The sequence below is a fragment of the Bos grunniens genome, chromosome 11 (genome assembly GCF_055505025.1).
Source record: "Bos grunniens cultivar Pamir isolate PY7600 chromosome 11, Bosgru_T2T1.0, whole genome shotgun sequence".
NCBI lineage: Eukaryota > Metazoa > Chordata > Mammalia > Artiodactyla > Bovidae > Bos > Bos grunniens.
In genome coordinates, this window is record NC_141175.1 from 81,975,424 (window position 1) to 81,992,161 (window position 16,738).

General features: G+C 48.9%; 1 protein-coding gene and 1 long non-coding RNA gene across 21 annotated transcripts in view; one reads left to right on the plus strand and one right to left on the minus strand.

Annotated features, from left to right (window-relative positions):
• THADA (THADA armadillo repeat containing) overlaps positions 1-16,738 on the plus strand; it is a 335,209-nt gene that overhangs the window by 283,987 nt on the left and 34,484 nt on the right. For 18 of the 20 annotated variants that reach the window (XR_015137049.1, XR_015137050.1, XR_015137051.1 and 15 more), the window contains one exon: positions 856-987. Coding sequence is in view for 16 of the 20 variants with exons in the window: in XM_086327224.1 (XP_086183350.1) it covers positions 856-987 (132 nt within the window). In the remaining 4 variants the exon portion in view is untranslated. Of the gene's footprint in view, positions 1-855; positions 988-2,732; positions 2,833-16,738 lie in introns of those variants that run through there. The other 2 variants (XM_086327234.1, XM_086327235.1) reach the window with 1 other exon arrangement.
• LOC147363422 (uncharacterized) lies at positions 9,494-10,500 on the minus strand. The gene is made up of 2 exons (XR_015137059.1): positions 10,400-10,500; positions 9,494-9,538 (listed from the first exon to the last, which is right to left on the minus strand). It is a non-coding gene; the product is annotated as an uncharacterized LOC147363422 (long non-coding RNA).

The window sequence follows — 16,738 nt, forward strand, 5'->3', positions numbered from 1 at the left end:
CGTTGGCGGCAGTTGTGGACGGATGTGGGAGAGGGTAGGATAAGGAGAGTTCTCACGGCAGAGTTGGTTCCCCACTAAGCAGGCAGGGGATGGTGAGTGGAGGTCTTCCTGGCGGCCCACCCCACCTGGGCAGCATGCCTCCTTCCTCTGAGGCCCCAGCCCTTCCCACTCTCATGCAGCCCACCTCCCTTACACCAGCCCCAGGGACCTTGCCTCTGTGGTGAGTCACAGCCACGCGTTCCCAGCCCTGCCTTCCCCTCACCATGTGTTCTCCACCTGATGTCCACTTCGGTCGCTCAAGGGCAGACGCTCTCTGATCCTTCTCTGGGGTCCCCAGCAGCACCAGGCATGTGGACTTGACAGGGTCCCTGCCCAGGGGGCGGCGGCGGTCAGGACATGGCGCAACCTATATCGTGGCTCTTTGCTTTTTTTCGGTTCTTGCCGCCCCCCGCCCAAAGCACAATTTTGATTGAAACTTTGCTTTCAGAATTTATAAGCTCAAACAGTCACTCAGATCAACACTTGGCTAGTTTCCCCAAAGCACTCTTGAGGCATAAAGTTTCATTCCTGAGAAATATGAGTCATTGTGGACAGCTAGGCCTGAGTCAGCCAGGTCATACCTTCTCCGAGGGCCTTGCCTGGGGCCTCCAAAAGCCTTTCCTATTCCAAAGGACATTTCCAAACCTGCCCCCTTAGGGTCCTCACTGTTCCTGTTTTATCTGACTCTCAGGTCTCCCTTCCTTGCAATACCCACAAAAAAAGGAATAACTCATTCAGTACCGGATTTGAAGCAGTTATTTGTGCCAGCCTGTAGATTGTGTCCTAGGTAATCTGAATTCTTTTTGGCCTTCTTAGGACTGCAGGATACGCTTGCTCTCTGGAAATGTGTCCTCACCCTCCTGCAAAGTGAGGAGCAAGTTGTCCGAGATGCAGCCACGGAAACTGTGATGACCGCCATGTCACAGGAAAACACTCACCAGTCAACAGGTACTTTGTGCTTATCTCTCTTCAATGCCTCAGAGCTCTTGGACAGGAGTTGACGCATTTTCTGTGAAGGGCCAGAGAGTGAATCTTTTAGGCTATTCAATCTCCGTCTGAACTCTGCCATTTTAGTGAGAAAGCAGCCTAAGCAATAGGCAGACAAGGGACTGTGTTCCAGTAAAGCTTTATTTACAAAAGCAGGTGGCTGCCCAGATTTGATCTGCTAACCACAGTTTGCTGACATCTCCTCTAGGACATCATAGAGAAAAACTGCTTTACCTTCTCTTGGTTACATGGTCATCCGTTTTAAGTAAGGCCAAGTCTAGATTTTCTCCATGGTTACATAATCCAGGAATTACAGATCCATCATTTGGTTCCTCCGTGCATTTCAAGTTGATCCTCCTTGTGCCTTGGCTCTTCATTTGGTGGTGACAGGAGGCCGGAGGGGAGTGGAAAGAGGAGCAGCCTAGATGAGTAGTTCTGAGTTCATAACCACTCAGCTCATAATATGAGCTTTTTTAGAGCTCTGGACGCTCGTTACCTGTATGTGAGGGCAAGTGCTGTGGAAGCAAAAGGGAACTCCAGGCTAAAGACAGAAAATGGACCTCTGGGTAGAAGGGACAGGGCTAAGTGGAATAGAAGCAAGGTCACACCTCTAAACAAATGGCCATATGGGGAGGTAACTGCTCTGGTAGACTTGGATTCCCTGCATTTGGGGCTAGATCTCAGGAAAGAGCTCTGGACCAGCCATCCCAAAGGGGAGAAGAACACCATTTTGAGACAAGTAGTCACAAGCTGAGCAAGGAAGTTTACACTGATGCATAGCAGAACGGGAGGGGAAGCAGCCATATAGTGCTGGTACCTGACTCGAGGTCCCTCATTCCCCTGGGAGCTTCTTCTGGAATGTGTGAACTTCCCCATACCTGAGTCTTCTCTTATAATGGTCTGGTCACTTTTCTCTGCATATGTAGAGGAAGCTAGTGTGTTAGTAATCTCCCATGATACTACTCAAGTTTAGCCAGGATCAGCTTGGCCTCTCAGTGGGAAAACCTTCAGTTTGGCACTGCGAGCATTGTGCAAGCAGCCTTCTCCCATCCCTGTCCCAAGCTTTCAGAGTTCCTCATACCCCAAATTCTGCCATGAATGATTTATTCCTTTTTCCAATTATACATGTTCCTTAGAAGGATACATGGAACACCCAGCGAGTGCTCAGTAAGCATTTGGTAGAATGTAATTCTCACTAGATTACTATAGGACCCTCTCACCAAAGATGGCAAAGATCATTTCATGCTGGAATTCATAAGTGGGCTTCTTCTCTCCTAATCTTTAGAGTATTTGCCCTGCTACTTAGATTTCTTTCCGAATTTTTCCAAGTTCATTACCGTGTTCTCCCTGCTTCTGGTTTTTCTCAAGAAATAGAAATCAGGAATTGTATATTCAGTGTCTTTTGCATTTACAGTTCCATGTGTGAAAGCCTCAAGGGGTAAGTAATGTAAAAGGCTACTTGTCTTTGTATTCCCCATCTTGATCTATAAAAGAAGATTTGAGGTGCGAAAAAGACAAGAATCTAGACCGATTAAATGTAGTATGTTACCCTGAACCAGATCCTGTACTGGAGGGCTGAAAAGCCATACGGAAAATGATTAGAATAGCTGACAACATTGAAATATTGTCTGTAGATTAAAATCAATATTAAATTTCCTGAATCTGATAACTGTACAATAGTTTTGTAAGAGTATTTTTATTCTTAGGAAATGGACATCTGAAATATTAAGGTGGAGAAGGGCACAGTGACTGCAACTTACTCTCAAATGGCTCAGAAAAAATAAAATTGTGTGTGTAAGTAGTAAACACAAGTAGTTACTATACTTGCATCTTTTCTGTATGCTTAAAATTATTTCAAAATAAAATGTTTTTTTAAAAATCCAATTCCACAACTAGAAAAGACTAATACAGTATATATATTGATAGATCATCTGCCTGATTGTCGGGTATTCCACCCCCCAGTGTAACTTCTCTCACGTAAATTATGTGAAAACATCCTGCCCCACGTCCACCTTTTTTAAAAACTCATTTTGAGTGAATTTTGCATCCAAATACTCAAAGCCAAGCCAGATTCCTCACATTCAGAGGTCTCAGCAGCGTGACGTCACTGTGTGAGGATATCGTTCACCGTGTCCCCGTGTGTTCTCTGTTCTGCCTGATAGCAATGCTTAGACAGAACCTCCATAATGCAGCGTGGTTTTCTTAAGCAAAAAAACGCACATCTTTCTGCTTTAGATGGAAAGTAACTGAGAACTGGGCACCACGCCCTGATTTTTTGCTCTAGTCAGTGTTTAGCCAGCTGATTCACTAGAACAGTATTGTCTTGTTTTGACATCTCTCAAGGATACCAAGCAGCTGATGGTGAAGTTTTCACATTCCTTGAACATACAGGGGTTTTCTAGCATACTCTGCTACTGGCTTGCTCTTTGGTGTTCCAAGTTCATTGTTACTACTGAGTCTTAAGTACATTGAAAAGGGTAGTGGTGGTTTAATCGCTAAGTTGTGTCCAACTTTCATGGTCCCAGGGACTATATATAGCCCACCAGGCTCCTCTGTCCATAGTATTTCCTAGGCAAGAATCCTGAAGTGGGTTGCCATTTCCTTCTCCAGGGGGTCTTACTGACCTTGAAAATGTGCTGTGTGTGTTGTGCTTAGTCACTGTTTAGTCTGACTCTCTGCAACACCATGGCCAGCCAAGCTTCTCTTTCCATAGGGATTCTCTAGGCAAGAACACTAGAGTGGGTTGCCTTGCCCTCCTCCAGGGGATCTTCTCAACCCAGGGATCGAACCCAAGTCTCCAGCATTGCAGGTGGATTCTTTACCATCCGAGCCACCAGGGAATTTGAAAATACATGTACATAATTTTGTCCTCAAATCAGTGGTTTAAAAAGTGCCACGGTAAAATAATCATATTAAAAAGGCTAATACTTAATGGCTTCTTTGAGAAGGCTAAGTGTTAATTCTTCTCCTCCTAAGAAAGAAAGAAACCATGAGGAGTCCTTGCCTCTGAGATCTCATCCTATAAATGACAGCTGGATAGGGACAGAAGGAGCTCTGTGCTCATACTGACAACCAGCTGGGGATGTGGAGAAGTTGGGGTGCATTTTGATTGTGGGTCCTGGGGAGGTTCCTCAGAGTGGAGCTGCCCAAAGCAAGGGATAAGCTGCACACAAATGAGAGCATTTCAACGTGGAAGAAAAAGCCGGAGCCAGACTTGAAGTTGAGGGCAACTTGAGAGCTTTCTGGGGAGCAGCTGGCGGATATGTGTGGCCAGATCACAGGCTGAGGCCAGGGGAGCGGAGCAGGAATCAAAGATAGAAAAGCAGGGGCGGCCACCACACTTGGATGGCTTTGAATCCCAGGCCAAAGACCTCCTCTATAGGTGAAGGGAGACCGGCGAGGGTTCAGACAGAGGAGTAATGCTGCCAGGAATGTGGACCTGAGGAGCTCTTTCTAGAAGCCTCATGTGAGATGGATCAGGGCTGGAGACGCGTCAGTGGAGGGTGAGACAGGTCAGCTGGGAGCTGGTATCAAGCATCCTCGGGCTTCCCTAGTGGTTCAGACGGTAAAGAATCTGCCTGCGATGCCCAGGTTCGATCCCTGGGTTGGGAAGATCACCTGGAGAAGGGAATAGCAACCCACTCCAGTATTCTTGCCTGGAGAATCCCATGGACAGAGGAGCCTGGTGGGCTAATGTCCTCATGAGCTGCCTTCAGCAGTGATGGGATGGAGAGAGTATGGGGTAGACTCAAGAGGACTGGGGGCTGTGCTCGTGGGCGGTGGGAGAGAAGGGAAAGCGGAGCTGACTTCAAGGCTTCAAACCTGGAGGTGTCCAAGGGAGGTACCTGAACACACCTCTGGCACTGACAGAGCAGGAGGACTGGAGCGTTCCAGGAAGTGAACCTGTCAGGAATCAGGAAATGCATGTAGAGGCCACAGTCACCGTGATCTGGGACAGAGTATTCCTTAGGCCTTGGAGCGTCGGCAATGGAAAATGAGAGGGCAGAGGGGGATCTTTATCTGCTGGAGGAACAGCGCACACTGTTGGCTCTGTCCTTCCCTCTCCAGTACACAGCGCAGTGCCGCTGGGAGGCCCAGCACTCCACCACAAAGCATGGAAGAGGCCTGCCTGAAACCAGTCACTATGCACACAGCCGGCTTGAGGTAGAAGTTTGTGGTGTGAATTAGTTAATGATTCTGGAAGGCCTGGAGGAAATAACTTGGTGTTTAGATAGCCCTCGGGAGGGTGGATTTGTTGTTCGCCTCTTTGCCTGCCGAGTTCCACTGTGCTCCAGCACGTGCTCCACCCCACACGGTCACCTGGAAGGTGGAACTGCTCGGCTGTTACTAACACTCTGAGCACCCCTGAGGCTCCCTCAGCTCTGGACATGAGGAAGCCCCATCAGCGGGACCTGCCCCCCCCGATCATCTCCCCTCCCCTCTACACCAGTCACAGATGCTAAGAGGAACAGAAGAAATGGCGCATGTGGTGTTTCTCGTGTGCGTGCGTGCCAAGTCACTTCAATCACGTCCCACTTTGTGACACCATGGACTGTAGCCCAACAGGCTCCTCTATCGTTGGGATTCTCTAGGCAAGAATACTGGAGTGGGCTGCCGTGCCCTCCTCCTGGGAATCGAACCTGCGTCTCTTACATCTCCTGCGTTAGCAGGTGGGTTCTGTACCACTAGCACCTCCTGGGAAGCCCTGGGACTCAAGAGGAAGGGATTGCAATTCTCAGGAGGGAAGACACAGTGTTCAGTCAGGACTCCAGGTGGGGCTGCACCCCACTCCTGCCCCTGCTCTGACTTGACATCAAGCCCTGAAACGCTCTGCAAAGTGCTCTCATGGCAGATGCAGGAGACACTAAAGGCCATCGCCGGGCTGCTCCTGCTTCCCGGGCTCTCTGCTTCCACCTGAGCAGCTCGCTCACTTCTGTCTTACAGATTCATACCCCAGAATTTCACATCCGAGCTCATTTGAACAAGCGCTTCCATATGAGGCAAAAAAAAAAAAAAAACCCAGCCTGGACACTGTTTAAATTTCAATCACTAGATTAGTGTGACTCTGCGTGAGGCAGAGTTCTAGGTGGAAGCAGCAGGGGAGGCTTGTGAAGGTACAAACTTCAACCGCCTGTTTAGGAGGAGAGGATGAAAGGCACCTTCGAAAAACAACACACCCAGAGGTGTAGAAGATGGCCAAAATTCAGCAAGTTGAGGTTATTCCATAACCTTTAAAAAAAATTCTATTGAAGTATAGTTAATTTATAATGTATTAATTTCTGCCGTACAGCAAAGTGATTCAGTTATACGTACATATATTCTTGACATTTTCTTTTCCTTGTGGTTTATTACAGGATACTCTGCTATATAGTAGGACCTTGATATTTATCCATCCTGTGTATGACAGTTTGCATAGCCTTTCTTTTTTTGTAGAACCCTTTGTCTCTGATACATGGTCTCTGCTGGGTCTCATTTGATACAGTGGCGTCAGACTTGAAAACTCTAGGATAAGAGGATGGAGGGTCTGACCTGAGGGGTGCTGCAGAGATGGCTGAATCTAGAAGCCTGAGGTGGAACCCTGCATGCTCACCTTGCAGAGGGGGTGCTCACTGTGAGCCGGAGGAGATGCAGGGGGCGGGCTGTGGTGCTCTAGCCTGCTCTGGCCTTCTGAAGCACCCTCCTCAGGCTCCTCACCTTCTCTGGCTCAGGATCTCCCTCTATCCCTCCTCTTCCAGCTTCAGCCAGGGAATGCCACCTGATTCAGAAGCCCTCCTTCCTTTCCTTGTTTCTGTTTATGAGATTCAAAAAAAGTTTCTGATACCCAACAGTAACTTTGGTTGATGCAGGAAAAGAAAGAAGCCAGTTAACAAGGAGGTCCAGACCTCAAACCACTGTCAGTGTTTAGGTTCAAGAATGATGACTTCGTGGTAGGAACTTTGTTTTTGTTTTTGTTTTTTTAGATATAATTGAGATAAAAGGCAGAAACTTTCTTATGAAGAGAGAGTTATAAAAGAATAAAGGACTTTTGGGAAAGAGAGACAGATACAGAAATGGAGAGAGAAGCCAGCACACGTTTCCTCATGGACATGAGCCATGGGTGGTTCTTTTCCTTGGAGTACTAGCTCCAAGGAGTTCTCATCCCTCCCTTCCACCATGTCCCCTGCCACAAAACAATCATAGAATGCCTGTTCATTCTGCCAAATAGAAATGTTTAGGGATGACACCCTAAATCCCACCTTCTCTGCAATGCCCCCCACCTTCCAAGATCTCCCCTTTTTCTGAACTCCTGCAGCAGTTTGGTTATGAACAGCCTTTGATTTCCTACTCTTTTATCATTTGCTCTTTCATACACTTTAGTTCTATCTTCCCAACTAGCCCATGAGTTTAGAGACTGTCTTCTATTAGGTACACAGTAGGTACTCAGTTGGTGTTGATAGCTGATCTTCCACCACAATAGGCCACCTACCAGTCGGTAGTGGAGTCATCAGTCATGAGTTCCCTGAGGATATTAGAGTGCCCTTTGAAACAACAAAGCTCCAAAACAGGCAGACTGACCCTCCCTGCTAGGACTGGCCCAAGGTGCTATGCGTGGTGTTCATTGCTTCGGACAATCTGGAGAGGCCATCTTTGTGCATGACTCACTGTCTGGGGCTTGTGGGGTAAGAATTGGCAGCCCCACCAGACTGTTTGGTCCTTCCTCACTCACACCTCTTGGGTCTGAGTCTCAGACTGCAGGGCCAGGGAGCCAGCCTAGGGACTCTGGGCCATGGCCCTGGGGTAACCAGGAAACACTGCTGGAGCCTCTGTGCTCTGCACGAGGGCCACAGAGATCCAAGAACATGGATGGAGCTTAGCAGGGAGGCGGAAGAGTGTAGACAGGAGTAGGATGTAGAAAACTTGAGACTCAGAGGCGAGAGAACCAGGCAGGAGGCAGGTGGTCATAGTCTTATTTGTCGGGCTAATTGGAAACAGTTACACAGCCAGGGCAAGTTGAGGAAGAAGAGAGCCAGCGCCTGGTCAGTTTCCCCCTAGACATGTTCCTCCCGCTACCACACACCCCCCGCCCCTCACACATAGACACGCACACACTGTCATCACCACACAGAGCCCTAGGGACCGCATGAGAGTGTGAACGTGGCTCACGCGCTCCGGCCCTTGAGCAAGCCGGGAGGGAGACCGGGTCACTGTGACATTACACAGCAGCCCTGCGGTGGCCGTTCCGTCAGCAAAGCCCGAGGCCCACGGGCTTCGTGCTGAGTCACAGACAGCTCCATCCTGGAACTTCCAGAGCCTCCCGCCGGCCATGTGCCCGGCGGAAGGCCCTGCTCTGTTCCTGGTTCCTGCAGGTTCTCAGGGTCCGGTCCTCTGGGTCTGGCCTCCCTCCTGCCTCGGCCTTCCAACAGCTTCTTTCCTCTTCTACTCAGATACACTGTCTCCAAAGTGTCTCTTCTGTTCGGAGGCCCCCGAGACTGGCCCCAGCCTCCATTTTGGACCTTTAAGCCCCCATGAGTGTCATCTCACACGCAGGTACCAAATCCCTGTTTCTCGAGAACAGTGACCACCACGCTAGAATTCCCCTCATAACTGCCTCGAAGCCTGACCTAAATGCCCCTGGGGACAAGCTAAACTTACTTGCCTCGCTCATCCCTTGTGCGTATTTTTAAGTCCTGAATTGTTTTCTCACTCCTCCTCTTACTCCTACAGAGATAAACCACAGGTTTTTCTTTTACTATTTAAGTATGAAGCCAGAAGTGGTGACATCATGCATATTCATCCAACAAATATTTGCAAAGTGCCTGTCCACAAGGTTTGTTTCACGTGCCAGTTCAAGCTACCAGGATCTCTCACCTGGACATTGGCGAAAACTTCCAGCCTGGCCTTCCTGCCTCTGTTCTCGTCTTCTCGTTTGCCGGCAGTCCACAGTCCCTGATGTTGTTGAAGGGCCCTTCTTAGGGAACAGATCAGAGGATGTTGCTCCCCTCCTCAGACCTTCCCTTCCTTCTCGGAATAAAACCCCACTCCTGAAGTAACGGACAAAGCCCTCCCCAGCCTCACCCCTGCCTCTCTTTCAAGCCTCACCCCTGCCTTCTCTTTCCAGCCTCATCCCCTGCTAGGCCCTCTCCCTCTCTCTCAGCTCCAGCACCCTGGCCTCCTGTGGGGGTCCTGTGGCTCATGAAGCCTCAGGGCCTTTGCACCAGCTGAGCCCACTGCTTGGAATGGTCTCCTCTGGCCCCACACAGCTGACGCCTTGCTTGTCAATCTCAGCTTCAGTGTCATGTCTGCAGAGATGCCTTGACCACCCCACCCAATCATTTGCTGATACTTCACCCTGCTGATTTTATTCTCTGCATGGTTCTTGGACCGTCTTATTATTTTACTGTTTACTTACCTTGTTATTTGTCTCTCTCCACCAGAATAAAGGGCTTCCCAGGTGGCACTAGTGGTAAAGAACCCACCTGCCAACACAGGAGACGTGAGAGATGGGAGTTCGATCCCGGATCGGGAAAATCCCCTGAAGGAGGACAGGGCAACCCGCTCTAATACTTTTGCTTGGAGAATCCCATGGACAGAGGAGCCTGGTGGGCTACAGTCCATAGAATCTCAAAGAGTGGGACATGAAGCGACTTAACATGCATGCACCAGAATAAAAATTCCAGGGATTTAGGATTTTTGCTTGCTTTGCTTGTTACTATATCCCCAGGACCTAGTACATAATAGATGCTCAACAAAAATCACTCTTGATGATCAATGGAATGGAGGGATGTATAATCACAGTAGTTAAACCCAATAGAGATTAGTGTGTTTTTAGAAACGACTTAAGGTAGAAGAGGTAGAGCTGTGTGGATGCTCGGCTGTGGAGTTGCCCTGAAATGGTGGGTCCTTGTTGCTGCTGCTGCTGCTGCTAAGTAGCTTCAGTCATGTCCGACTCTGTATGACCCCATAGATGGCAGCCCACCAGGCTCCCCCGTCCCTGGGATTCTCCAGGGTCCTTGTTAGGGTGGGTTAACTCAGCCACAGTTAGACCCACCTCTTGTGCAGTGGCAGGTCCTGGATTAATTCCCCCTCTCCCTCCCATTCCATCCTGTCCTTTACTTGAGCAAGGGTTTCATCTGTGGGGGCCCCTGGGTCAAGCATGGAGCTGGCCCTGGGAAGTGCCCAGCCAGGGAACACCTTTCAGTTGATCATCAGGCTATGGTCAGTGGGCTGGGACCCGTGCCAAATGAATCCATCTGGAAGGCAAACATTGGTGGCTGCAGCTCTGAGAATGAGGGCCCCTTCTTCCTGGGGCCCTGGTCTGGGTGTGTAGGCCAGGGCAGGGTGGGCCAGCAGCGGGGGAGAACATTTCCCTCTGGAGGCTCCTGCTTCATTTTACCTTTTGTGATCTTCACAGTCACTCTGCGAAATACTTCACTCTCTTCTCCATTTTACTATCTTCTGAATTTCTCTGAAATTTCTCTGAAATTCAGAGAATTGAAGTAATGGACCCCGGGTCTTGTGGGAGATAAGTTTCAAGTTGAACCTGTGGCGGATTCATTTTGATATTTGGCAAAACTAATACAATTATGTAAAGTTTAAAAATAAAATAAAATTAAAAAAAAAAAAAAAAAGAAATTGGCCAAGTTTCAAGTGGGAGTTCAGGATCCTGTGGTGACAAAGGCTTTTCACTTCTGTGGTGACAAAGGCTTTGCACTCAACACTTCTTCTAAGACAGGAAAAGGAGTCTAAGCCGAGCCTCTAGGTTTGGAACCTAGGAGTTAATAGAAAGTGGACATTGGGAGTCTTCTAAACGCAATGCTGTGTTTAAAGAAGACAACACTGGAATCATAACCAGGAAAATGGATTGGAGCCCCAAGACTTCAGACACACAGAATTTGTCCTAGAAAAGGGAATAGAAGTTGTGGCGGCCGGGGCAGTTGCAGCCAGACGTGGCAGGAGGTCCTCTGTGAATGCTGAGTGTGCCCCTATTTTCCTGTCCTTCCTAGAGAAAAGGAATCACACGATCTGAGGCTTTTAGAGCCTCTACTTTACAGTTGGGGAAACGGAAGCCCAGGTAAATAAGTGATTGCCCCAGTGTCACATAATTAGTAAGGAAACGAGGCCTAAAACACAGACCCCCGAGACACAGAAAAGCGCTTCTCTCCACTGCTCCCCAAGCCGTTATTAATTTATAGAAACGAAGTGACAGAAATGTCAGTTGCCCACTGAGAATAATCCAGACTTCTGGGTCGGAGAGAACCCATCGAGGGTAAGGTGGATGCTGTCGCATAAGGCAGAGGAAATGGAAGGTTCCCTGGAAGAGAGAGCTTGGAGGAACTCCAGCATCATAGGGGTGGAAGAACAGAGTGTTCTATGAAACCAGGCATCTCCCAGCAATAAAACCACACCCTGCCGTCAGCCCTGAGGTTCCACGGCCTTGCTCCCTCCTGGGCCCTCTCCCAGGGCCATCTGGGTGTCCATCTATATTCTCAGTAGGTTCCAGGGAAGGAAACAAGTTAGGAATTGTGAGGCTAACTCCCAAGCAGACCCTGGCATTGCCTGGGCAGAGGGCAAGGGGAAATGGCTGTTGAAGCAGAGTAGCTGAGCAGGAATTAGTTCTGTATTTTCCCATTTATTCCTTCAAGACTATCATGTGTGATCAAGACAGGAGCCCCACACACCCACCCCAGGTTCGGTGGACTGACCCAGCAGAGCCCCAGTTAACACGTACCAAATGTCCTTCCCATCAGTCGCTGTCCCAGGAAGCCTGGGCTCCTGACGTTCACCTGCGTCTCACTGAGTGCGTCACTGGCAGCCGCCCCCACTGATGTGCCGAAGCAGATGCAGACTAATGCTCCGGTCTTAAATCAGAGCAGGTGACCACCGCCGCGGGGCACGCTGCCTCCACCTAGTTGCTAGGGTGATGGGATTGTTTCCATGGCCTCCCAGTGACTAAGCCTCAGAGGGACAACAACCGGCTCCTCTAGAGGAAATGACAGTCATTTTTGCATCATTTCGCCTCCCCTGCTGCTGCTCATGAAAGCTCCCGGGGCACAAGGTGACGGCCCCACGGGCAATGATGAACCCACAGTCTGGGGCTCAGGCCGTATGGTGCTGGTGTGGGTCTCATCTTCCCTCTTCGTCAGGGCGAGCCCAGTGCCCTGTGATCCTCGTTCTCCTGCTCGTGGCCTCAACTCTCCTCTTGTTCGCTTTCGTTCCTGAGCTCAGGGGCCGCCACGTTCCCCCGAGAGGCCCTGTCAGGATGTGAGGGTCTCGTGTGCACCCGTGTGTGCAGTCTTGCCTTTTGAAACCTAAGCCAGTTTCATGAGTTGAGGTCCCTTCTCTGTCAGGGATGACCAGAGATGGCCCCCATCTCCACTTACCCCTGGGCTGCTTAGGACGACTGAGGCCAGCAGCACCCCCAGCCTCCACCCCAGCTTCGGGCCTGACTCCCACTCTCAGAGAGTGGAAGTCTCTTCCACTGTGGTGGGCACTGACCCGTGTTCTTCCCAGCCCCACCAAGTACTCTCACCGACAGACTTGCCAGAGAACATCTTCTGGTCCCAGCAACCAAAGGATGGTCTAACGCAAACTGTTACAACATAGCTACTGCCTGAAAAGTCACGTCTGGCCGCCGCACTAGCCCCTCATTCCTCAGCATCCTCTCAGAGACTTGTAAGGCCCTCATCCTGCCTACGAAACCCTCGAGCCGTGTTCTCAAGTCTCTCAGGGCGATAGCCTGGTCTTCCGTGACCCTGCTCCTCTTTTTTGACTTTAAGAACCCATGTAGCAGGAGCTGGTGTAGACAGAACAAAAGGGGAGGTGGCCCTGGTAATGACAGGGCATCTCCAGGAGTGTTTTTATCTGTGTGCACAGTAAAGGTGTGTGTGTGTGTGTGTGTGTGTGTGTGTGTGTACCTTTAGATCATGAATGGGTTGATGGGTTATAAATCCATATGCCCTCCGGATGGCTCTTTGTAGACTGTACACAGCAGCAGTTAGGAGGTAAGTGTATCAAGAGGAGTTCTGAGGAGAGCAGGATTTTAGGAGATTATGGTCTGGCCAGTTTTCTGATGTATCAGGACTGAGGAAGGAGGAAGTGTTCCCACCATCATCTAAATGAGGAACTCCTCACTGTGTTGCAGTAATCCAGCTTTTCCAAAGCGATTTCTCGTGAGGCTTATGCACAGGAGTGAGGGCGAAAGCATCAGGTGAGGATCAGAGACAAAGGTCGGCCTTGCCGGCAGCTCACCTCCTCTGTCTCTTCGTTTCTCTCTCTGTTTCCCTCTCTACCCTCCCCCCACCTTCAACTGAAGTGCCCCAGTTACAGGAACACAGTTAAAGATCTTAGTTTGGGGCCCATCTTAAAATGGACTTTCTAAGGTATTTTCTTGGGGTTTCAGACTGGAGACAGCTGATGTCTAGATTTGGCACCTGTAACAGACTCAAGTGAAAAGCAGCCTAAATGAATGAGTGGCGTGTCCCTCCCTTCTCACAGAAAGGCTGGTGGACGACTGAGGCTCCACCGTCATCAGGGACCCATACTCCCTTTCTGGGTGCCCTCCCAGTCTCAGTCTCAACTGTCCCTCTCGTGGTCCAAGACAGCAGTTCCGGCTCCCACCGCCACATCCACCATGCAGTGAGCGGGAGAAAGGGAGTCGCATACACCACTTCCAGTGGCACCCCATCAGCCAGGACTCGGCCGTGTGCCACACGGCTCGGCATAAGAGGCTCGGAAATATGACGCCTATGCAGCTAGAAAGCCTGTTCCTCTGTATGGAGGGGAAATTGATCTGGAGAGATGGGACCATCACGTCTCGCCATTTCCCATCTTCTTGTTTTCATACAGATACTGAGTTCCTGGAAAGTTCTGGCCACTTGCTAATCGCCAGGGACACAGACATAATGAAGATAGAGCCTCTGGCCTTAAGCTATTGGGAGTTTACCCTCTCAGGTGTTATTTACTTAAAATCAACAGGGTTTCCCTGTATTTGCATCCAAATTATTTTTTTTAGCAGCTCATATGGCTAATTTTGTAAGAAAAGGAGGTTAATCAATAATCCACAATAAGAATTTTAATCTACAATTTCTCACTGCCTTGATAAGTTTAATTGCTTATCTCTGTTGCGTTTCTTAGGAACACACATCACTCAAATTGCGAACAAACTTTATTAGGAGGCAAGATTACAAGCCTTGCAGTGGCAATACCCGTAGCTAGAATTTACTGGAAAAGTATCTCTTTAATGGGGAAACCACACTTAGAAGAGACCCAAGAATGGGGAGTAGGGGAGAGAGTCCCAGGGTCATCTCTTTACATATATCTTACCCATTCCCTCTGTGCTTTTGCCCATATTGACCTTGTGCCTGGTATGTCCTCATTTTGTTGTTGTTTAATTGCCAACCACGTCTGACTCTTTGCGACCCATGGACTATAGCCCTCTAGGCTCCGCTGTCCATGGGACTCTCCAGGCAAGAATACTGGAGTGTGATGTATGCCCTTATCTACCAACATAAATGGTAATGGTTCTGTAAGGCCCAGCTCCAGGTCCTTCTTTCCCACAAAACCTTCCAGGCATTTGTATTCTTTCCTTTTGTCAGACTCACGCTGCTAAGGGCTTCCATTGTTTCTTGGTTATGCTCCCACCCACACCATAAACTTCTTAAGGTCAGGAGCCTTCATCAGAGCAAAAATGGGTAAACTCCTCGAGTCACTCATGTCAGGCTGACATATTGTCCTGAAGCATGTTTTAGTTTTTTGGGGGTTTTTTTGAGAGAGAAATGAAGACACAAGATTGGAGGTGGGCAGCTCCCCGTGGGTCAGAGTCCCCTTCCCAGCCTCATGACAAGTCCAAGGGTTCCCAGTGATCCAAACAAAGCTGGGTCTTTAGATTAGGATGGATTGTCAGGGGCTCCCCAAGCCATCCTGTCTCGTTACACTAGAAAATGAAATTTTCCTGATCTTTTTCAAAGCCAGTCATAGAACATAGTGGTTCTGCTTCAAAGTCACCAGTGTGTTACTTTTCTTTCAAAAGCATAAAAAAAAAAAGTCAGATTCTTACCCTCTCCTCCTCCTTAATCTGTTCCAAATGAAAGCTTCGAGGAGGAAAACTCCCAGAACCTACTGTGTTCAGCAAATTGGTTTCTGCTGTGAAGCGGGGCTGGGCTGGGGAATGGAGTTAGGAAAATATATGGAACGTGACGTAAAAGATTCGGTTTGTGTTTGGAAAAGGATTCAGGTTGTTTTCAGGTTTTGAGTTACAGCTTGGGTGAGTTTGAAGAAGCAGCATTGAGCGCCAGCTCCACCCATGACCCTCACAGCCTTTGTGGGCTTTTCATTCGGCTTTTCCTACCTTGGCCATCCCGGTTCAAGATGCCTGGTTTGGCAGGCTGGCTGGGGAACCTTCCTTCATAAATAACTCCCTGGGAAGACAGGAGTGATAACAGACTTTAAGTGGGAGCTGAACTGCCTTAAGCACTTGGGAAAGGCCATGCAGAAGTCTGGTCCAGGAACTTTCCTTGCAAAGGCACGTGAGTGCTCTTCAAGTTTTCAGTTGGGTTACTCTAATTTTATTATTCCTCTAACCTCTCTAACCAGCAGGGTGACTGAGGCTCTGATTGTGAGCCCTGTTTTTATTTTTCACACTCTATTTTTATACTTTGAAGCTGTGGTTATAAAACATACACTCAGAAATGTTGGCTCTGCACCCACAAGACCCAGGAGGCTCTCCAGACACGTGGTGACAGAGTTGCTCCCACGGGGCTCCTCCCGCAGCCCTGGCCTTTCAGGAAGGAACAGGGGACAGCAGTTGCTGTAAGAGATTGGTTCTACCATGAGCAGAATTCTGACCAAGAATTTTACATTTGACTCTGAGAAATTGGCAGGTATATTTTTCTAGTGGCTCTCGAAATGCCCTTGGGCAGCAAGAAAATCAAACCAGTCTATCCTAAAGAAAATCAACCCTGAGTATTCATTGGAAGGATGGATGCTGAAGCTGAAGCTGCAATACTTTGGCCACCTGATGAGAAGATCTGACTCACTGGAAAAGACCCTGATACTGGGAAAGATTGAAGGCCAAAGTAGAAGAGGGAAGCACAGGATGAGATGGTTGAATTGCATCACCGATTCAGTGGACATGAGTTTGAGCAAACTCTGGGAAACAGTGCAGGACAGGGAAGCCTGACGCGCTGCTGTCCATGGGGTCACAAAGAGTCGGACACAACTGAGCGACTGAACAACGACGAAATGCACAGCAACGAGGCAGAACCCTTAAAAGCACAAGTTCCAGTTTCAGACAAAAGATTCATTTATCTTAATGTGGACAATTTTTCTGGCCCCCATCTTCCTCACCATCCATGCAGGAGGTGTGAGCCTCAGGACGTTTAGGTAAAGACAATAAGAAAAAGCAGCTTTGTTTGTGTCTCACTGCCATTAGCCAGAAATGGTTGTCAGTTCATGTCACTCTAGAACTCAGAGACTCGGCACAAGAAATCATCCCAAGTGCCAACCATCTTGCGTTCTATTCTGCCAGTTCCAACCCCTCCCTCCATCTTCTTGCCATCTTTTCCCCCAAACTCCTCCCTACCCTGTCCTTCCTCCAACCAGAAAACATCTAGGAATCTCCTGACATTGTTTCTACCTTGGCTCCAAGCAATGCTGGGTCTTTTTGAACAGACTTGTCCATAAATCTTAGATTGTTTTCCATCTTTGAAAAAGCCGCTTCTATCAGCAAGTCATT